Source organism: Antechinus flavipes, chromosome 6, assembly GCF_016432865.1.
Source record: "Antechinus flavipes isolate AdamAnt ecotype Samford, QLD, Australia chromosome 6, AdamAnt_v2, whole genome shotgun sequence".
Lineage (NCBI taxonomy): Eukaryota > Metazoa > Chordata > Mammalia > Dasyuromorphia > Dasyuridae > Antechinus > Antechinus flavipes.
The window spans coordinates 185,387,740-185,408,969 of NC_067403.1; the positions used below are offsets into that span (position 1 = coordinate 185,387,740).

The 21,230-nt window shown below is 42.4% G+C and overlaps 1 protein-coding gene across 1 annotated transcript in view; it reads left to right on the top strand.

Annotated features, from left to right (window-relative positions):
* The window catches only part of MTMR7 (myotubularin related protein 7), a 95,630-nt gene that overhangs the window by 36,023 nt on the left and 38,377 nt on the right, over window positions 1-21,230 (top strand). Inside the window, exons 2-4 of the mRNA XM_051965461.1 lie at window positions 4,081-4,203; window positions 6,288-6,450; window positions 18,315-18,472. Of these exons, the coding sequence (XP_051821421.1) occupies window positions 4,081-4,203; window positions 6,288-6,450; window positions 18,315-18,472 (444 nt within the window). The remainder of the gene's footprint in view (window positions 1-4,080; window positions 4,204-6,287; window positions 6,451-18,314; window positions 18,473-21,230) is intronic.

The window sequence follows — 21,230 nt, forward strand, 5'->3', positions numbered from 1 at the left end:
TTTAATCCAGGAACCCATGTGCCATATTAAAACACCTACTCTGTACTTTATGGTGGTTGTTCAATCTTATCAGGCCTATCTGACTCCTCAGGACCACATTTGGGAGTTTTCTTGGCAAAGATACTTATAGTGGTTTACCACTTCCTTCTTTAGGTTCTTTTACAGCTAAGGAAACAGAGGCAAACAGACCAGGGTCACACAGCTAATAAGTGTCTGAAGCCAGATTTGAACTGAGGAAAATGAGTTTTCCTGACTCCAGACCTGCTGAATTATTCACTATACCACCCACTCTTTTATTGTACTCTCACATTGGTTAGTAATTGAACCTGAGTCTCCAACATGAGAAGTGAGAATCCTTTTGGTGGTAGGATCTGCCCACAGATCTTTTCTATTTGACTTACTGGTCTTCTGTGCATTCTGATGTGGAATTCAGTATGCAAGCAGATCAGTGAATGCCAGGTAATTTGAGGAAAATAGAGGTACTAGACCAGGAGTCCTCAGACTTTTTAAATAGGGGCCAGTTCACTGTCCCTCAGACTGTTGGAGGGCCGGACTATAGTAAAAACAAAAACTTTGTCTTGTGAGCCTTTAAATAAAGAAACTTCATAGCCCTGAGTGAGGGGGATAATTGTCCTCAACTGTCCCATCTGGCCCGCGGCCGTAGTTTGAGGACCCCTGTCTGGATTATGGGAGTTCAGAGAGGCTTCAAGGCAGCTGAGGCAGAAAGGAAATGAGGATTCTTAAGGAAGAGAGAAAGATGTGGTGGATGTTTCTTTTCTCTGGCTCTTGTCTTCGATTAAGCTGTTTCGTAGTTCTACCTTCGCTTGAATTGATGTGCCCATCCTGCTCATTATTTTAACTTGACTTATTGTGTTGTTTTCATTTATTTTGATGCGATGATTCCATACAGTTGGTGCTGCCTCCTTCATTCAGCATCATTTCCAATGTTCGTTCCCATGTTCCTCTAAATTCATCATATTGACTGTCCCTCCCCACACAGAAATATTCCCTTACATTCATGTTGCTGTGATCTGTTTAGCCATCCCCTAGTCATTAGGCATTTATTTTCTCTCTAGCTCTCTATGCTCACCTGTTATGGTACCATGACCATCTGATCCATGATGATCTCCCTTCTCTATCTGTCGGTAGTGTCCTCCTTGGAATATGGCACCAGGAGCAGAAACTCTGAGTCAAAGAGTGTGCTTTTAGGAACTTTCCCTATATAATTCCAAATCATTTTTCCTGGTGGTTGAACCAGTTTGTAAGTTTACAATCACCAAATTAGCAGGTTTACTAGCACTCTCTCTACCAATAGGTTCTCACATCTCTTATCATCTCTGATGGATGTGAAATGGTTCCTCAGAATTGATTTAATTTTTCTTTCTTTGATTACGAGTGACTTTAACCATTTTTTCCAAGTGATTATTGATATTTTGTATTTCTTTTGAAAACTGTACATATTTTTGACTATATCTATTAGACAATACCTTTAATTTTACACAATTATATTTATTCTCTATGAATTCTGAGTTTTTCTAATCCATATGTTTTCTAAGGTCCAGCTACATTAATTTTAGTTGTTTAGATTTTAAAATTTTAAATAATCAAGATTGTTTTTATATAATTTGATCTCTCCCATTACTTATCTACTCATCAATTTTCCTCTTATCCATAACTGTGAAAGTTAAGGCCTTTTATTTTTCTATTACTTTTTTCCAAAGTATAAATTTGGAATTTACTCTTAAATTACAAGGTGGCAGCCTAGACTATTTATTTGGTCAAATAGCTGGTCAGCTTTCCCAACCATCTTATCAAACAAGGAATCTTCTGGCCAGTTTGGTGTGTCCTTGGATTCATCAGACACTAGGCTATTATATTTACTTGTTTCTAGTTCTTGCTTCGCTCATCACTTCTGCTGATCTCTCTCTCCCTCTTTTTCATTTGGTACTTGATACTTTTGATTATTACTGCTCTGAACTAATTCTATCTGGTAGTGAAGCTAATCCATTCTGAACATTCCTGATTTTGTGGCCGATTTCCTTGGGTTCATTCTTTTTAGACCGTTCAAAAATTAATTTTATTTGACTCAGCAACAGTGTGCAACAGTAGAGAGAGTCCACAATTTGGACTCAGAGGACCTGGAGTGAAGTTGAGGCTTTGCTGCTTGCTTATTCCCTATGTGTACTTAGAAGGTTACTCCCCTTTCAGGGCCTCAGTTTCCTTATCTGTAAAACGCCAGGATTGGTCCTCTCCAACTCTCAATCCTGGATTCTCATTCCATGGACAAATCAAGTGATCTTCTGAACATCTTCCTTTTATCTGTGGACCTCAGGTAATAGCCTGACCCCTGCCTTCATATACTCCCATTTTTGGGGCTCTAGAGATGGGCAGCTTCAGTGAAGATCAAGAGAACCCCACAAATTGACATTGGAGAAGAGGGAAACTGGACAGTAGCTAGGAGGAAAAAGAAGGCAGTGTGGGAAAGAAGCTTTGGAGGAGTCATAGAAAAGAGGGCTGGCAAGTCTCAAGTCTTGACTTCAAATCCTAGCTCTATGGGGTGAGCTGGGTATCCTTAGGCAAACTGCTTCATTTCTGTCTCTCAGTTTCCTCCAGTCAAATGGGAATAAGAATACATGAGCGGGGTACATCTTGATTATGGGGACTAGATGGAGAAATGAGTGGAAGGCCCATTGTGAATGTCACAGTCATGGAAACTTCAGTAGGAAAAGAATAACAGGAGCCTTTCTCTGCTTATCAAATGCTCCAACCCAGCCTCATGCTGGTGACTTGGCAGGGCCGACCAGGGTGGAAAGGTTAGACTATGGCCTGGTTTGAGGGATGCTTGTGGGCCAAAGGATAATCTAGCTAAAGGAGAAGAAGCTCATTCCCACCCTAAGTGGAGGGAGGAATAGGATAAAGGGTATAACATACTCTACTCCCATTAGAAAATCATGGATCCTTGAAAGAGTAGACAGGTCATTGGGGCAATAGTTAGGACACTGGTCTCAGAGTCAGAAAGACCTAAGTACAAGTCCTGCTTCAGGCCCTTACTAGTTATGTGGAACAGGGTAAATCACTCATGTAAAATGGGCATAATATCTGTAAAATGGGGATTATGATAGCCCTCGCCTTCCAGATTGCTGTCAACATCAAATGGTTAAGTGAGAAAGCATTTTGCAAACCTTTTAAGAATCTATGAATAATTGCTGGCTATTATAATGATGCAAGATTGATGTCTTATTGTGTGATCAAGTCAGCCAATATTTATTAAGTACTTGCTGTGTGCCAGACACTATGTTAATGCTGGGGATAAAGAGAAAGGCGTGGATAGAGCATTAGCCTTGAAGTCAGGAGGACTTGAGTTCAAATCTAGTCTCAGACACTTAATACTTCCTAGCTGTGGGACCCTGGGCAAGTCACTTAAACCCAATTGTCTCAGCAGAAAAAAAAAAAAGAGAGAAAGGCAAAAGACACTGCTCTCAAGGAATTCACTAAGGAGGAAACAACATTCTGTGTTCAAACAAGATGCATACAGGGTAAATTGGGGCTCTGAGGGCAGCTGTGAGCACCGGTGGATGACCTATGAGCCCCATGGTCTCACCATTCCTTGGTAAATGTTTGTCTTTTCAATCATAGCTGAAGATGGACATTGACTCTTTTTTTTTCTTTTTTTTGTTTTTTTCTTTTATTTTTATATTATTATTATAGCTTTTTATTTACAAGATATATACATAGGTAATTTTTCAGTATTGACAGTTGCAAATCCTTTTGTTCCAACTTTTTCTCTCCTTTCCTCCCACCCCTTCCCCCAAATGGCAGGTTGACCAATACATGTTAAATATATTTAAATATAAGTTAAATACAATATATGTATACATGGACATTGACTCTTAATCTAAGCCTACCTCCATGAAGAAAGCTCAGGGCTGCTGTCATCAGAATGGTTCTCAGGCCTTGGGGTACAGCTCATTAGGGAAAAATCAGATTATGAGCATTTGTCTGTGTTTGTTTTAATAACTTCCTTTGTCTCAGACATTCCATGCAAAATTCTGACTCTTAGAAATTGATTTCTCTGTTCAGGTAGAGAATGTCCGATTGATGGATCGAACATCTTCCAAAAAACCAGTCCTGGGGACTTTGTATCTGACGGCCACCCATGTCATCTTTGTGGAGAATGTGCCTGAAACTAGAAAAGAGACCTGGGTGCGTACTATCATTATTACCCATTATTATGTGTTATTTTAGTATATTTTGTTATCATTTTTGCTATTTTCTTTTCGGGGGGGGAGGAAAGGTTTGAATCAGTTATAAAGTTTAGTCTTGTCATCTTCTGGTTGCCCATGTCTTGCTAAACTCCATGGCAGACTTGGCCTTCCTCAGCCAAAAATTTGGATGCTTCATATGGAAACTCATCCTTGAGTAGGACTGAAAACATGGCCCTTTTGGTTAAGTGAGGTTGGAGATCTTCCTGAGAGATTCCCAGAGCACAGCGACAAACAGAAGCCACAAGTGGATCAAGGGAAAGGATTTGTAGGCAGAAAGTTTGATTCAAATCTTCCCAGCCACTTACCATGGTCATATGACTTCCCCATGGTCTTTGGATTGCCCTTCGTTAAATTGGACCAAATGGGTTGTAAGATGTGGAGGAGTCAGACTTTGGGACTTCTGTATCCCTTCATCCTATCATGTCTTTCTATTTAAGACCCTGGCCCTAGCTTAAGCTCTCACAGCATTGGCTCTATGGCCAAGGACTGCAAAGTTGTTTGTTTTTAGAAGTCTAGAAAACGGGCAATTTCAAGCCTGTAATATTTACTCATTTGTAAAAGGGGAAAAAAGCACAATCACAAAGAACAAAATGATGAATGCAGTCACTCAGCCGAGTTTACGGCAAACCTGTGAGTCTTGGTGCCCAGCAGAGGCACTCAGCCAGCCAAATCATGGCGTTCCAGATGGTCTGCAGCTCTACCAAAGTCCTACGGCCTGGCCCCAGTAGACCTCTTCCTAGGAGGCTTGCTTGGAGGAGAACCTAGAATACAGAGACACTTTCTCCTAGGAGATCTGGAAGTAATCTGAGGGAGGGGGGCTGTTCCTTCTCTCCCAGCTTCAGATCTCTCGACCACCAACTGGGAGAGGACAGAAAGTCCAACTGGCTTTTGGCCTGGACTGTCACCGAGGTCCTGAAAACACAGTGGCCCACCTCTCCGGGGAGCCATCATATCCTCTCATTGATTGGGTTGCTTTATTGTGATGTCCCCAATGGCTCAGGATCTCTCCCTCCCCCAGGGACCTCTGGGCCCACACACATTGGATCTGCTCCCTTGGGGCTAGAAAACTGACCAGGGGGTCAATATCCATCTTTGGCTCTCTGTCCCCCAAATGGAGCACAATCAAGAAAACCTCCCAAATGCAGCTTAGGGATGGTTTATGTTTCGGTTTCCCTCAGAGTGGTTAGCAGATCACCAAGTTCTATAAGACACCAGGGGTACATTTTTGGTGTTAGATATGGGGCAGTTTTCACCACAGAATACAGTTAAAATGCTTAGATCTCACAGGAGAACATAATCATCTCCTGGCTTCCCTCTACCTCCTCCACAGGAAAAATTGAAATTACCATCAAGGAAAAGTGGGTCCCCCTTTCCTACTGAGTTCCTGATAGTCTCCCCAAGACTTACAACAACACCTTGTGGGTTAGAGCCTTTTCTCCTCCCCAAAAAGTGATTAAATTTGGAGCTAATGAAGAAGCAGCCCCACTCCACCAGACCTGTCCTATAACTCTAAACTTCATAGGGACTTTGTGCATTGTCCTTTTTCTTCAAGAGATCACTGCCTCAGGAAATTGAGGGTTTTTTGGAGTGCTTATTCCAAGGAGTCCAGTGTCTAAACTCTCAAATTTGGGGTTACCCATGGGGCAACTCCCATGGCATGACTGAGGCCCAAGAATGAGCTGGTCTCTTGACCTGGACTCTCTATTTAACCTTCCTATCTGGAGCAGGTGGTCTGAGTCTAACCTATCCCTGGCCCTTGACTCATAGGAGCTAGAAGCTATGTTAGAAACTGTCTGGTCTAAGCTACCCATTTTAGAGATGTAGAAACTGAGACCAGAAGCACCCAGGATCATATAGCTGTGTCTGAGACTCTGGGTTGGGGATAAGAATAAGGAGTGAAGGGATGGGAGAAGCCAACTAGAAACTGGGATGGTGTTTCCCTGAAGAGACAATAAATACTTAAATAAGCCCTTCCTATTAAGGGTCCTTTGCTTGATCTAACCATGTGATTTTGCATTCCAGATTCTGCACAGTGAGATCTCTTCCATTGAAAAGCAGGCGACCACGGCGGGGGGCTGCCCGCTGCTTATTCGGTGCAAGAATTTCCAGGTGCTGCACCTCGTTGTCCCTCAGGAGAGAGACTGCCAGGATGTATACATCTCCCTCCTCCGTTTGGCCAGACCAGGTAGGTCAGTGGGGCCGAGGGTTTGCAAATGGACTTGGACAGGTTAGAATCACCTAACTGTAGGACCATCCGGCCTGCATTTCTCTCTTTTCCACCAGAATAGTGTGAGCTATTTTGTCATCTACTTGGTTAAAATTTTTCTATACCTAATTGCTCTGTAGATCTCCCAGTCAGATAATCACTAACATGACTTGTTCCTGAAACTCTCTGGGATAACTGTTTTCTTTTCTAGGTGATTTCTAAGCATCCTTTCAATAATTTGTTTTTCTTGTTGTTGTTTCACCATGTCCAGTTATTTGTGACCCTGTGAACCATACATGGGATTTTCCATCACAATGATAACTGGGGTGCTTTGACATTTCCAGTGGATTAAGGTGAATAGAAATTGAGTTATCCATGATCACACAACTAGTAAATGTCTGAGGCAGGATTTGAACTGGGGTATTCCTGACTCCAAGCCCATACTCTAACTGTTATTCTGCCATTCTGTTTTCTTCCTTTTCTCAAAATTCAGGATATTTTCCCTTCTTCAGTCCTATAGTACTAATTCTGCTCTCCAGGATCTTTCCAAATCCTCTGAGAGTAGCCCAACAATGACAATCCTTTAAGGAGTTTGCATAGATAGCAATTCGTTTACTCTGAGAATGCTGAGATGAAAGAGGTGCTCTCTTACCCTGGGCATAAATTCCTTCCTGGAAGGCCCTTTTTGTTCTTCCTATTTCAATGTAAAAGTCTTTCTCCTTGTCAATAAAAACAAAAGTCAAATAAGTTGAGAATCTCTGCTTTCTTCTGGTGTATTACCACATGGGTTTAGAGCTAGAAGAAAATTGAGCTCCAGAGACTTTAACTTGTCCAAGTTCCTCTAAATTATTGCCAAATCTTGACCTTGAACCTCTAGCTTGTGATTTCAAATCCTGTAGTCCTGCTACTACTCTACATTGGCTTTCTCACCCTAATGTAGCCCAGCATCCCAAACCTTCTATCTCCAGGCAGCAGTTCCAGCCCTTCTTTGAGCTTCCCATTTTCATAGTAAAACCCACAAACTTTGTTGCTTTTTATTGTTGTCATTATTTTTCTTCATCAGTCTCAGCCCATTCTAAGCTTTATCATGCCTGCCTCTGAAAACTTTTTTTTGTACCTACCATTGTTTCTATCACTGAGACATGTATTTTTGAAATCTGTGATGACCAGAGAGCTCCCAGTGTATCCACAAACACCTTTTTAGACAATATTCCTTTTTGTTCTCCTTAGAATTATTTCTTTTCTTGTCTTCAGAGGTTCACTCTCCAGGACTTTCCTTTTCATGGGCTTATTTTCCCTTGATAATTTTGGTCATGAGATCCTACATGTCATTCTTCTGAGCCCTTTGAAGTGCTCTTTCAATATAGTGAAGACAAAAGTCCTGAAGCACTGGCCTCCACATAGCAATCCTGGGACCTGGGAAAGCTACTCTTCTGGGGTTCTAGAGGTCATTCTCTGCCATGACATGACCTTTTGCTTGCTCCCCCTACCTCCCAACTCCAGAAGCCTTTATAGAGGAATCTGGGGGGAGGAATCAATGTTCTCTCATAGCTTCTTAGTTTAACTCGTTTATTCTTACTAGGTTATATGGGGTGTTCAGGGAGAACTAGCACCTCTGGAATGAGAGCTGTCAAGCCCTTTTCAGGATTACTTTTCCACCTTTAGTGTCTACAGGTCACCCCACTCTTACTGTGGCCCCAAAAAGTTGTAGTGTAAACATGAGCCACATCCTGGTGGAATTGTTTTAGCAAATGGGCTAAATCAGGTTGAAGGTAACAGGACTCAAGCCCATCAGTGAGTTAGGGAGTTATCTATCCCAAGCATGTGAAGACTTCCCTCCAGTGGAATGGGCAGATGAGAACATGTTCCAATGACCATGAAGGCCGCTAAAGCAGGGGCTGTGGAGAGCTAAGAGCTTAGCCAAGTATTGAAAATGTCAGGGTCATCTACCACTTCCTGGGCCATCACCAGTCATCTGGACTTTTGTCTTCTTGGACTTCAGTGACTCTGAAAGAGAAAGTGAAGCTGTTTGGCCACGAGCAACTCTGCCTCATTTTAATCCAGTTTATCATTGATCCTCTTCAAATATGAAGAATGAACAAATTTTCATTATTAGATGATAAGTTTAATTATTGTTACACTGCTGAGAAATGGAAGTGCTTTCAGCCTCCTCTAAATTTCCAAAGACCCATTTGCTCCACCCTAATTATGACTCTCTTAGAACCTTAACTGGTTCTAGAGATAGTCAAAATTGAGTGCAGAAGCATTATAAGAGATCATTAGCTCCGGAGGAAAAAATGGGTGGTCATTTAGATGATGGGCTAGTAGACTTTGAAGCTATACTGTGGATTTTGTTTCATGATAAAAGTATCACAAAGTACTGATGGTCTAAGCCACATTAAACAGGTATGTTTGTGCCATTGGTCTTTTATTAAATCTCAGAATGAATTTATTTTAGTCACATCGAAAGTTGGGTCTCTACTGTGATCATAATCTAGGGGTTTTCCAGGTTCCTCCTAGAAAGAGCTCTGATTCTGGTCTCACAAAAACTCTTGATTCATCCTGGGGCGGGAAATACACTGACCCTCCCTACATCCAAAGAAGAGACTTAACTTTCTCTTTTTATTTTTCTACCTTAGAGTAAAACTCTGGGGGAAACTCCTGAATTATAGGTTCATGTGGCCCAAAATGAATAACCAAGTCCTTCTAGAACAGGAACTCAAGGCACAGGGTGATGTCAGGTATAAGGAAACAGTTTATTTCCTCCATAAATCATTTATTCAATACATAATTTTAATAAAATAAATAAGTTTAATCAATCAATAAATATTATTGAAGTTCCCACTCTATAGAGCAGCTAGGTGAAGCAGTGGGTAGAATGCTATCCCTGAGATCTGGAGAACTTGAGTTCAAATGTGGCCTCAGACACTAGTTGTGAAATATGGGAAAAGGCATTTAACTTGTTTGCCTTAATCCACTGGTAAAGGAAATAGCAAACTGCACCAGTCTTTGCCTGGAAAACCCCAAATGGAGTCATGAACAACCAACACAACTAATTGACTGAACATCACTGCCAACTACTGTGTTCCAGGCATTGGGCTAAATATTGGGGATGCAAAGAACAACAAAGAATAATCTCTGAATTTTACAATCTACTAATTTTGTAACTTTAGGCAAGTCCTTTACCCTCTAGGGGACCCAGGAAACTCTCTCTTATTTTAAATTGCAAATGAGGTCTTGATTTGCATTGACAGGGAATTTCCTCACCTGGGACTTCTTCCTACCAAGGAAATCTCAGGTCTTCTCACTCACCCTCTCCAGTCTTAAGATTTAAAATCTTAAAGAGTTTCTTAAGAGATCTGCCCCAAATCACAAAACTAGTATGTGTCAGAGTCTGCATTTGAACTTAGATCTGTCTTCCTGATAAATATGGTTGTGGGGAAAGAAAGATCCACAGTTGGCCATGGTCAGGGAAAACTACATTCCTTGCCCCAGCTCCCCACTTCCCACTTCTGTAAGAGCTGTTGGGTGTCCTCATTTCTAGAATGCCCTTCCATTCCCCTCTGCCTTTTGAAATCCTTAGCTTCTTTTAGGTTCAGTGTAGATGCAACATCCTGTAGAAAAACCTCTATGGTTCGATGCTTGTCTGTCAATATAAAGAGAATAAATGCAAGTAAATTTTTTTAAAACCAAGTACAAGATAGTAAGGAGGAAGGGCAGTTGGAGGGAAAGCAGGAAAGCCTTCATGTGTGCTTGACCTGAGATTTGAAGAAAATTAAGGACTCTAAAGAACCAGCAGAGAGGAAGAGGTAATGGATCCTAAGTATAAGGCACTGCCAATTCAAAGATGCAGAGAAACTAGAGATGGTCTGGCATGTAAGGAACGGAGAGTATAGGAAGGGAGAATAGTGGCCAGTAAGTCTGCAAAGGTAGATGGGAGCCAGCTTATGGAAGACTGTAGTTGGAGGAGGGAGTTTGTCTTAAAGGCTGTACAGAGCCCATAGGGTTTTTGGAGGAGAGGACTGATGTGCTTTGAGAAGATTATCTTGGCCTCTAATGCAAGATGGTTGGAGGAGAGTCTGGAAGCAAGAGGCCACTAGGAGATTGAGGTAGTCATCCAGGTGAGGACTGATGAGGGTTTGGACTAGAATGCTGGCTGTGTAAGTAGAGAGAAGGGGATGGAACCAAAAGATGTCTTGGAGTTAGAATTAATTGATAGGATTTGATAACTGCTTTTTATTTCTGGTCCTTCAAATGTATTTTCTTTCTTTTTTCTTTCTTTTTTCTTTCTTTCTTTCTTTTTTCTTTCTCTCTGTTTTTCTTTCTTTCTTTCTGTTTTTTTTTTTCTTTCTGTCTTTTATTTCTTCTTACTTTCTTTCCTGAGGCAATTGGGGCTAAGTGACTTGCCCTGGGTTACACAGCCAGGAAGTGTTAAGTGTCTGAGCTCAAATTTGAACTCAGGTCCTCCTGATTTCAGAGCTGGTGCTCTATCCATTGTGCCACCTAGCTGCCTCCCAAAGTATTCTTCAAAAAAGGTGCCAGCCCTGATACCACCACTTGGGACTTGTACCAGCTATGGTCACTGGCCAGGACCATTTGGGAGATCTGATGGCAAAGGAAGTGCACATAGATGGACTGCTTGCTTTAGAAATAATTAAACTTTTCTAAGAGGAAGACGGGGAAATGAAGTCTTCCATAAAACACCTTTGCCACAGGTGATAGAAGACTGACTTGGAATACCCAAACTATTTTTCCTTTCCCTGGCACAGAGAGGGTGATGCTGATTTGAAAAAAGTTCAGTGGGAATGATGCTCATTCCTCATCATGGGAATATGAAAGGCGAGAACATTAAGTGGAAAAACCACTTGAGGATCTCCATCATTGCGGGCAGACAGGCTGACTCCTGATGCAAGGGGAGCTGGTAAAGACAAAGAAGCACTGACAAAGGCAAACAGCCCCTTGGAGTTCATGTCTGAAAAAGAATCGCTGAGAATTCATATCTAATCAGGTTACGGGTGTAGGAAGGAGCCAACAAGTCCACTGAGCCAATGGCCTTGAGCTATGCCATCCGTCCAGCAGCAGCTGTGATGGTTGGGATCAGAATCGGGGTATCAAGCCAGATCATTGTTAAATACCGCAACTCCATGAGACAGACTAGTCAGCAGCAGCATGGTGGTGGAATAAGGGAGGACAAGTCTGGCTTTCTGAGCCACCTGCTCGAGTGACAGAACCCCAAATTAGATCTCAGCCAGAAAGAGAGCCCTGTGACATGGGATGCTTCTTTCCAAATAAGGACTCCCAGGACTTCCATAGACTCTTTCAGGAAATAACTCATTTTGGAAGTAAAATTACCTATATGTTTTTTTGTTTTTAATATTAAAAGCAAATAATATTTGGCAATAACAATCCTAAGGCTGTGAACCTGGGGGACTGGGAGAATGGAACTGTTCTTAATAAAAATAGATGATGGGGTGGTACAGTAGATAGAGTGCTGGGCCTGGAGTCAGGAAAAAATGAGTTCAAATCTTTCCTCAGGCCCTAATTGATTTTTTTAAATTAACTTTTTATTGATAGAACCCATGCCAGGGTAATTTTTTACAACATTATCCCTTGCATTCACTTCTGTTCCAATTTTTCCCCTCCCTCCCTTCACCCCCTCCCCCAGATGGCAAGAGTCCTTTACATGTTGAATAGGTTACAGTATATCCTGGATACAATATACGTGTGCAGAACCAAACAGTTCTCTTGTTGCAGAGGGAGAATTGCATTCAGAAGGTATAAATTACCCACGAAGAAAAACAGAAATGCAAGCAGTTTATATTCATTTCCAGTGTTCTTTCTCTGGTGTAGCTGCTTCTGTCCATCATTGATCTGAATTAACTCTCTTTATCGAAGAGATCCACTTCCATCAGAATACATCCTCAAACAGTATCGTTGTTGAGGTCTATAATGATCTCCTGGTCCTGCTCATTTCACTCAGCATCAGTTCATGTAAGTCTCTCCAAGCCTCTCTGTATTCATCCTGCTAGTCATTCCTTACAGAACAATAATATTCCATAACGTTCATATACCACAATTTACTCAACCATTCTCCAATTGATGGGCATCCATTCATTTTCCAGCTTCTAGCCACGACAAACAGGGCTGCCATAAACATTTTGGCACATACAGGTCCTCAGGCCCTAATTGAATGAGGGCAAATCTTCTGCCTGCCTCAGCTTCCTCATCTATAAAATAAGAGTAATAGCAGTGCTTACTTCCCAGGATTGTTGGAAGGCTCAAACATTTATAAAGAGCTTTGTTAAACTTAAAGTACTACATCAATGCTAGCTATGATTATTATTATAAAATAGGAAAGTTTAGAAGAAGGGCAGGCTATAAGGGGAGCTAAGATGTCTTTGAAACATCCAGATCACAGCCTGGGTGATCCTCAGAAGCTCTTGCCTGAAGTTTGGACTTTTTCCTGTTTATTAGAAATTGGTCTGTGATTCCCTGGAAATATAATGTCACATCTCTCCACCTAGTTTTCTCAACCCTGGTGGGTCCTATGTGATGCTGACCAGACAATAAGTCACATATTTTCCCACATAGCTCTCTGTTGTAGTTGGTTCAGTAATGGGCTGATGACCAATATACCCCCAGGCTCCTGGGATGGTCATTCCAGGACTGCTGTTTTTCAGTAAATACCTCTAGCCAGGTAATCCACAAGTCTTTCTTGAGCCACTGAGCATCTTGGCATCCCATCCCAAAGGCAGATTGAATGGGCCAGCAGACTATAAGAGCCATGGACAAGCAAGAAAGAATTTTCCTTGAGATATGGGAGGGACCTCAGTGGGCAGAGATAGGGGGATGGTGAACCGAGACACTGACCTAAGAATACAGGAAAGGAACAGGGGAAGAGAGCAGTCTAGTTGTGTTGGAAGGCTTCAGAGAAGATGAGCTTGTATAAACAGGCTGATTCAGATGGAGACTCCTCAGTGGCAGAGAGGAGCTCTTGAAGGTTTGTGAAAAGAGCAGCCCCATGGCCATCAAGATGCCTCTGGGGAGCTGAGTTTACGCCTTTGGGGCCTCTGAGGGGTCCTGCCCTCCGTGCTTGGCTGGCTGGCTGGCTCCCTATCGGCCAGTCCCCATCACATACGTTCCATGCATTCCTTCCTCAACATACATCCTTCCTTCCAGGTAGTCCTGTTGTGACTTCTGCATTTTGTGCTCATTAGACAAAGTGGTGTTGTTCAGTCTTGTCTGATGATTCATGACCCCATTTGCAGTTTTTTCAGGAAAAATACTGGAGTGATTTGCCACTTCCTTCTCCAGCTTATTTTACACATGAAGAAACTGAGGCACACAGAGTTAAATGATTTGTCCAAGCCAGGAAGTATCTGAGACTGGAATTGGAACTCATGAAATGGAGTCTTCCCTCTCCAGGCCCAGTGAGCTCTCCACCACACCACCTAGCTTATTCCAAAAGGCTGGGTTTGTAGTCTCTCAATCCCACCTCTGACACTTACAGTCTTGGAGACCTTGAAAAAATGCTCTACTTAATTTCTCTTAGCCAAAGTTTCCTCCTCTGAGTTGGATTAGATGTTCCTGAAGTTTTATTTCTTTGATAATCTCTATGGCAAGAGGTCCCAGGATCTGCATTTGATCCTGGATTACTGAACACTTTTATCCATGACTTGGATAGGCGCAAACAGGACATGCTCATCAGATTTTCTGAGAAGACAGCGGTGAATACTCTCTGTAATAGGATCAGAAGCCACAAGGATCTCCTTGGGCCACAGAACTGGGCTGACTTGAATTAGAGAGCATTATATACAGGCAGAGGCTAGTACACAAAAGCCTGACTTTGCTTAGATGGGGTGGGGAGGATGGAGTAGTTAGTGGGGTAATGCTGGGTCACTGAGATGGGCTACCTCTAGCCTCCCTCCTTCCCATAGGAGAGAGCTGGTAAATCTATGTCATTGCCTGTTTCCAGCAGAGGACTTTGCCCCGGCTTTATTGAGAATTTTTATTGAGGGCTTTACTGGGCCCAGCTGCCTCCCTCTCCCCACTCTCTGGGGCCCCCCATTCTCTTCTGCTTTCTCCTGATTCTGAGGCCCAGGTGGCCCTTCTCACCAAGGCCTCAATCCCCCATTCAACATTGTCTCCCCTTCCCGAGTGTGCTGGTTCCTTTCCCCCATTTCCCTGGGCCTCCCCTGTCCCCTTTTCCTGGACCCTGCCATCTCTAAGCTTCTCCTTCTGGTTAAAGTCACAAAGATCCATCCATGATCCTCCCCTCTCCCTCACTTCCTAGCCCCTTGACTTCTAGCTTCTGACAACTCTGATGGAAGTTACTCTCTCTGCATGACTTGTTAGTTTTTGGCCTGTGGGGCAGTGAGCTTTGTACATGCCCTGAGTCTTCAGACCCCCACCAGTCCCTATCCCTGGACCCCCCCATTATTTATTTCTCTCCCTCAGCTCCTCCTAATTGGTTCCAAGAATAACTCATTATGGATGCTGACTAAACATTGCATGGGCCCTTAAGGTTTCCCCAAAGTTCCTTGTTTTTCCTTTACAACATTTTCCCAGCTGGATTAGAATCTTTGAGAATTCCCCGTGTTTGATTTTTTGTTTTGTTTTGTTTTTTAAAATCTGCTGTGTCCCTTTTTACTTTTCATAATCTTCCTTGAGGCATTTGGGAGCTATTGTAGATCTTCACATGGCAAATTTCCCTCTTCCTTGATCATGAGTTACAGTTTTCATGGGTTGTACTCTGCATTCCCCATTAATGAAACTTTGCATAAATTCTGGGGGAGAGGAAAGTGAGGGAGGTAACATCTGTTCAAGATTATTAGTCCTTGGATGGAATCCAAAGGAGTGGAGACATTTCCTAGGCCTGTGCCAGCCTCTTATGACTTCTTAAACAAGACTGGAGGAGACTTGGAGTAAAAATACCTTGCCATCTGGGTGACAATTGAATACACATCCATTCAACCTTCCATTTGACCTCAAACATGTCTTTTCACTCCTCAATTTCCTTGTCTGAATGTTTTAATAATATATACAACATAGATCCAAAGCTAGAAGGGACCTCAGAATTCTCCTAGGCTGAGTTCCTCATTTTTCAGATTTGGAAGCTGAGGTCCAGAAGATCACACATCCCATTGCCATAAAGATTTCATGACTTTAAAGCTTAGAGAAGTCGTTTGGAATATATTTGGAATCAAGACTCAGCTTTGAATTGAAGCTTTGTACCTGGCTAATCGGTCTTAGGATCAGAGGGAAGCACTAGAGGTGGGGACAAAGAATGGAACCTTGTGAATGGAACTAAATTCCAAATGGTAACTAAGGTGTCAACACCTTCTGGGGGCCACAGAATTGAAGACTATCTAGAGGAATGCAGCACAAAATATGTTTTTCTATAGGGCCATAATTATTTATGGAAACAATCCAGTACAGAGTCAAAGAATATGGGCTCATAAGAATGATACAACTGAGGCTCAGGCTTCCTTCTGGGGTCCCAGATTTTGCTTGGGAAGTCACAGTTGTGCTCCTTGCTGAACCACGCATGTTGGTGATCCAGACATGATAGGAATAAAATGTGTACAACTGGAGGATGGTCCATTTCTTGGGGAGGTGTCTGGTTAGTAGTTATGAGAAAGAAAAGAAGGGTGCAAGAAAGAGAAAAAGGTGGGGGAAGGAGGGAAAAGAGAGAGAAAAGGAGGGAAGGAAGGAAGAAGGGAGAGAAGAGAGGAAGAGAGGAAGGGAGAGAGGGAGAGAGGGAAGGAGGAATCAAAGGAGGGAGAGGGAGGGAGGGAGGGATATGAGTAGCAAATAATCAGGAGCAAAGTAAAGAGAAGAAGCCTGTTAGTGCATGCATACCAGGAAATCCGGGCTGCATCAGATAATCTCTGAGATAATCAGTCACTTGGTTAGTAGCTAAAGAATTATATCCACCTGGTGGAATGAATATTATGGTTAATTATATATATATATAAAATTAATAATTATATAATAAATTATATAACCAATAATATATAATATGTTATAATTACATATAGTTATATATTTATTTTATAATTACATCTGATATTATATAATTAATAATTATATGTTTTGTAATTACATGATCCTTGGGCTCTCATAAATTAATTCATGCAACTTTCTTTTCCTGGATTCAGAAGTCCACCTTCCCATTCTAGGCAAGTTCATGGATCCAAATGGTGAAATGTATAGGGCACCGATGTCAGTGGGCTGCCTGGGCTGCCAGGGGGTAAAGACTGGCCATGCTAGCTTTCCATGGAACCTGCTGTGACTCCTGATTTAGCTTATGTGAGCGTGGGGATCCTGATCTCTGGTTTTCATGAACTGCAGTGGCCTGTGATTGTGGCTCTCTGACCTTGGCCCAGCTGATCTTGGGACTTCAGATACACAGCCTGACTCCAGGATGTCCTCAAACCTTTCCCACTCGAGTACAGGCTGCCAGGACATGCTTTGTTGGGATTTGTGCTAAAGACAAGAGCTGTTTTTTTTTTTTTAAAGGCAATAGACAGTGCCTGCCCTCAAGGAGCATATAATCTACTAGGGGAGAAAACATGCAAAGATATATAGGACCCATATATGGGAAATATATATATATATAGATGAGACAAAAAATTGGAACCTGACTTTCTGGACATGTCCCTTTTGTGAAATCTTGTTAAAATGCACTCAAAATTGGGGAGTTAAAATAGGTGGTCTCTGAGGTCCTTTACAGCTCTAAGCCTCGACCCCCATGATTCACGTTTTTTCCTTTGAAATCAAGACTCCTGGACAATCAGTGTTACCATTCTGCTAGAGCAGAACCATTCCACCTCCTTTCTTTCTCTTTGTTTCTGTGCAGACAGAAGACTTTTCTGCACCCAGTGAATAGTCTTCTAGTTCAGCTGGACAATGATTTTTAGCCTAAATCAGCAGGTGCTGGTCTAAATAGAGTCTCCTCCTTTAGCTAGGGATGCTTCCTGTGAAAAGGGTGGAAGGAGATTCCATGGTTAGGGAGCATCCCAGAAGAATGTCATAAGTAGGATTTGTGGGTCTCCCTGGGAAGAAAGGAGGCCTGAGGATCAGTCCCTGGGATGATGTGGGGGAAGGCATGACTAGTTGTTGAGGGCCATGTGCTAACACTGAGAGTGAGGGAGGGGAACCCCAAGTTCTCTTCCATTTAAGTTAAGATGGAGCAGGAAGGAAGGGAGGACCATAGTGGAGCAGAAAGGAAGGGAGGAACATGGTGGAGCAGAAAGGGAGTATCATGGTGGAGCAGAAAGGAAGGGAGGACCATGGTGGAGCAGAAAGGAAGGGAGGAACATGGTGGAGCAGAAAGGAAGGGAGGACCATGGTGGAGCAGAAAGGAAGGGAGGACCATGGTGGAGCAGAAAGGAAGGGAGGAACATGGTGGAGCAGAAAGGGAGGACCATGGTGGAGCAGAAAGGAAGGGAGGAACATGGATCTTGGAAAGGGCTGTAGAGGAGACGTGCTCATCTTATTGTGATCAATAGCAGTAAGCTTGGTGGGGAAGGAAAGCTATTTGCAAGATATGGAACAAGACCTGGGATGCCTGGGAAGGGCCCAGCACTCTGGAGGCTGTCTGTATAACATCCTTATTTATGTTTGTGCATCAGTCATGAAAGAAGGGAGTTAGCCCAAAGAGGGCTGCTATAAATATGGTTCTCACAGGGTCTGGGGCAGGAGGGGGAAGGGAAGAAGGAACAGTGGGGGAAGGAAGCCCTTCATAAGCATAAATAGAATAAAAGAGCATCCTGGTGGGTGTGGGGCCTGGAGCATCGTAGGTGCCTGGATCTCAATACATTTTGACCTCTATCTTTCAGTGAAATATGAAGAGCTGTTCTGTTTCTCCTTCAACCCCAAGTTGGACAAGGAAGAACGGGAGCAAGGCTGGAAGCTGGTGGATCTCCGTGAGGAGTACAAACGCATGGGTATCCCCAACAGCTGCTGGCACCTCAGTGATGTCAACAGAGACTACCGGGTGAGTGCAGTGGGCGATGGGCAGATGGGGACAGGACTACTTAGAGACCTGCATGACAGGGCTTTCAAAACCCTCCCCCAGCTCTGTGATCACACCTCCCCCTCTGCTCCTTCTTAAAGGGGAAAGTTGTGGGCCACGAGAGCTGGGTGGAACACTTGTTGGAAAGTTCACTCATTTCCTGGATGGTCAGTATTTTTATGCCCTTAGTAAGTGCTATAAAAAGGCTTATTTCTGCCCCTTCCCTCATGTAGAGAAGGCTCTTCTCCAATCTTTTAAAAAGATTGAAGATGTAGGGGCTCTTAGAGGAAAAAAAAACAAAACATGCCATTAGAAGTCAGGAGAGAGACCCGGACTTTCACCAACTTCGCTTTGAGATCTCGAGCAGAAGCAACAATAAAATCTCACTCCCATGTCCCTGCTCCACTTCATCCCCCTTCTCAAAAAAGGAAGTATTTAGATCTGATGATTTCCAGGGTGCTTTTCACCTTGGAGATTCTGGGATAAAATCTACTTTCTATACCTTCTTATGGTAACAGCCAGGTCAAGATTGCTTTTAACTTCAGTAGGAAGTTGATTAAAAATGCTATATATCTCCAGAGAGAGATTGGATGTTATCTGAGTGCAGATCAAAGCATCATTTTTTTAATCTTTATTTTTCTTGCTTTTTTGTACAGCGTGGCTAATATGGAAAGATGTTTCCCGTGATTTCACATGTGTAATTGATATTACATTGCTTGCCTTTTCAGTGGGTAGGGTAAGGAGGGAGAGAATTTAGAACTCAAAATTTTTAAATGAATGTTTAAAATAAGTAATAGATGTATTCTAAGAAAAATAATTTTAAAAAACGAAATGGGGAATTTCTCTAGAAACCAAAAGACCCAAACAAATTTGGTCCTCACTTTTATGGAACTTTTGCCAGGTGTTCAATATTGAATCTAAATCTAGATGTAAATATTCAAAGCGTGGAAATATGGGAGCTTTCTAGGAACTCATTTCTAGAAATAGGAGCCTAGAGTCCTCCATTGGGAAGGTACTGACACTTCTCACTGCAGTCCTTTTGGTGTTTCTAATTGTGATAAATGCTTTATTAGATAATAATGATTTTTTAAAAAGAAAGCATAGGACATGTTTACAGGATAGAAGGAATTTGAGTGATTGTCAGGAATAGCATGAAAAATAGGCTTTCAATGCCATCCTAAAGACTTTGGATTTCCTTCAGTAAACAGAAGACAATTTCTTGGCTTTTAAGCAGAGGAAAGATGTACCTGGATCCATGAGTTATAATAATCTGGCAGTCACGAGTGAATGAGACCCAGTTAATTCAAAGCTCATTTCCCAGTTGCCTGGTATAGTTCTTTATTAAAGAGTGATGTCTAAAATCAATGCCTTTGAATGGTACCAGATAGAAGGAAAAATTATTGGTGAATAAACCAGGATTTGCTCCTGTCGGCTTATTATTTTCCTTTTATTTCTTTGAATCTTGGCAGTACAGCCAGGCCCAGTAAAACCCTTCCTTGCAACAGAGGAACACAGGGGTCCAAAAGCAGATGGTATAGCTGTCCCTTCTGAGGGGGAATGCCACATTCCTTAGCCATTTTCTCCTGCCTCTATACCAGAAATAGGAATATGTGCCTCAGTGGGCATCCTCTGGAGCTCAGTCATTATGCTTCACTGGAGCTCAGCTGAGTTAGTGCTGGCTTTCCCTTGTCAGTGGGTACATCGCTTTCCTAGTTCTACTTTCATAGAATCATAAAAGTTAATCTCGTTGGAGACTAGCTCATCTGCCCCCAATCCAGAATACCCCCTCCCCATCTTACATCCCTGACAAGCAATCATCCAGTGCTTGAAGATGTTCAAGGACTGGGAGCCCACCATTCTTCCAAGCAACCCCTCTCATTTTTGGACAGCTCTCAGTGTGGGGAGATTTATCTTGCATCCGAAGCTCAAGTGAGCCTTGTGGATACCGCCCCATCACTGCTCCTGGTTCTGGGACCGAGTAGAATAAGTCTCACCCCTTCCCCATCTCACAGAACTCCCATAACAGATAGAAGTCATGTCCCCCGCAAGGCTTCTCTTCTCTTTTCCAGGAAAAACATCCCCAGTCCCTTCCACTAATTCTCATATGACCTGGATTGAAGCCCATGGATTTTCTTTGATCTTTATCCATTCAGAAAAGCCTTCTAGTGTTTCTCTGAATTCCTCATAGTCATCATTCCTGGCAACACAATAACGCTCATTTCCTGCATCCACCATACTCTGTCAACCATTCCCCAAATGATGAGCACAAACTTTCTTACCCTTACAGATGCTGCTATAAATCTCCTGATATGTCTAGGAGCTTTATTTCTTGCTTTTGATTTCTTTGGGATATGTGTCCAGGAGTAGGAGGGAGGTGACTCAGTAGCCAGTGAATCCTGGGAATCTTTGAAATCCTTTCAGAGAGTCTACAAATTCATAATTAGTTTTTATTTTTAATATGATCAATATCTATAACTATAAACCACATAAACAAAAACTCTTTGGACAGATCCTAAATCATTTTTAATAGGATAAAGAGATTGAGAACAAAAGTTTGAGGACCACTGCAGTAGACAGTTAGAACGTAGAATTGCAATCAGGAAGAGCTGAGTTCAAATCTTGCCTCAGGCCTTTTCTAGATATGTGACCATGGGCAAACCTTTTAACCTCTGTCAACCTCAGTTTTCTCATCTATAAAATGGGAATAATAATGGCACCTACCTTGCAGGGTTATTGTAAA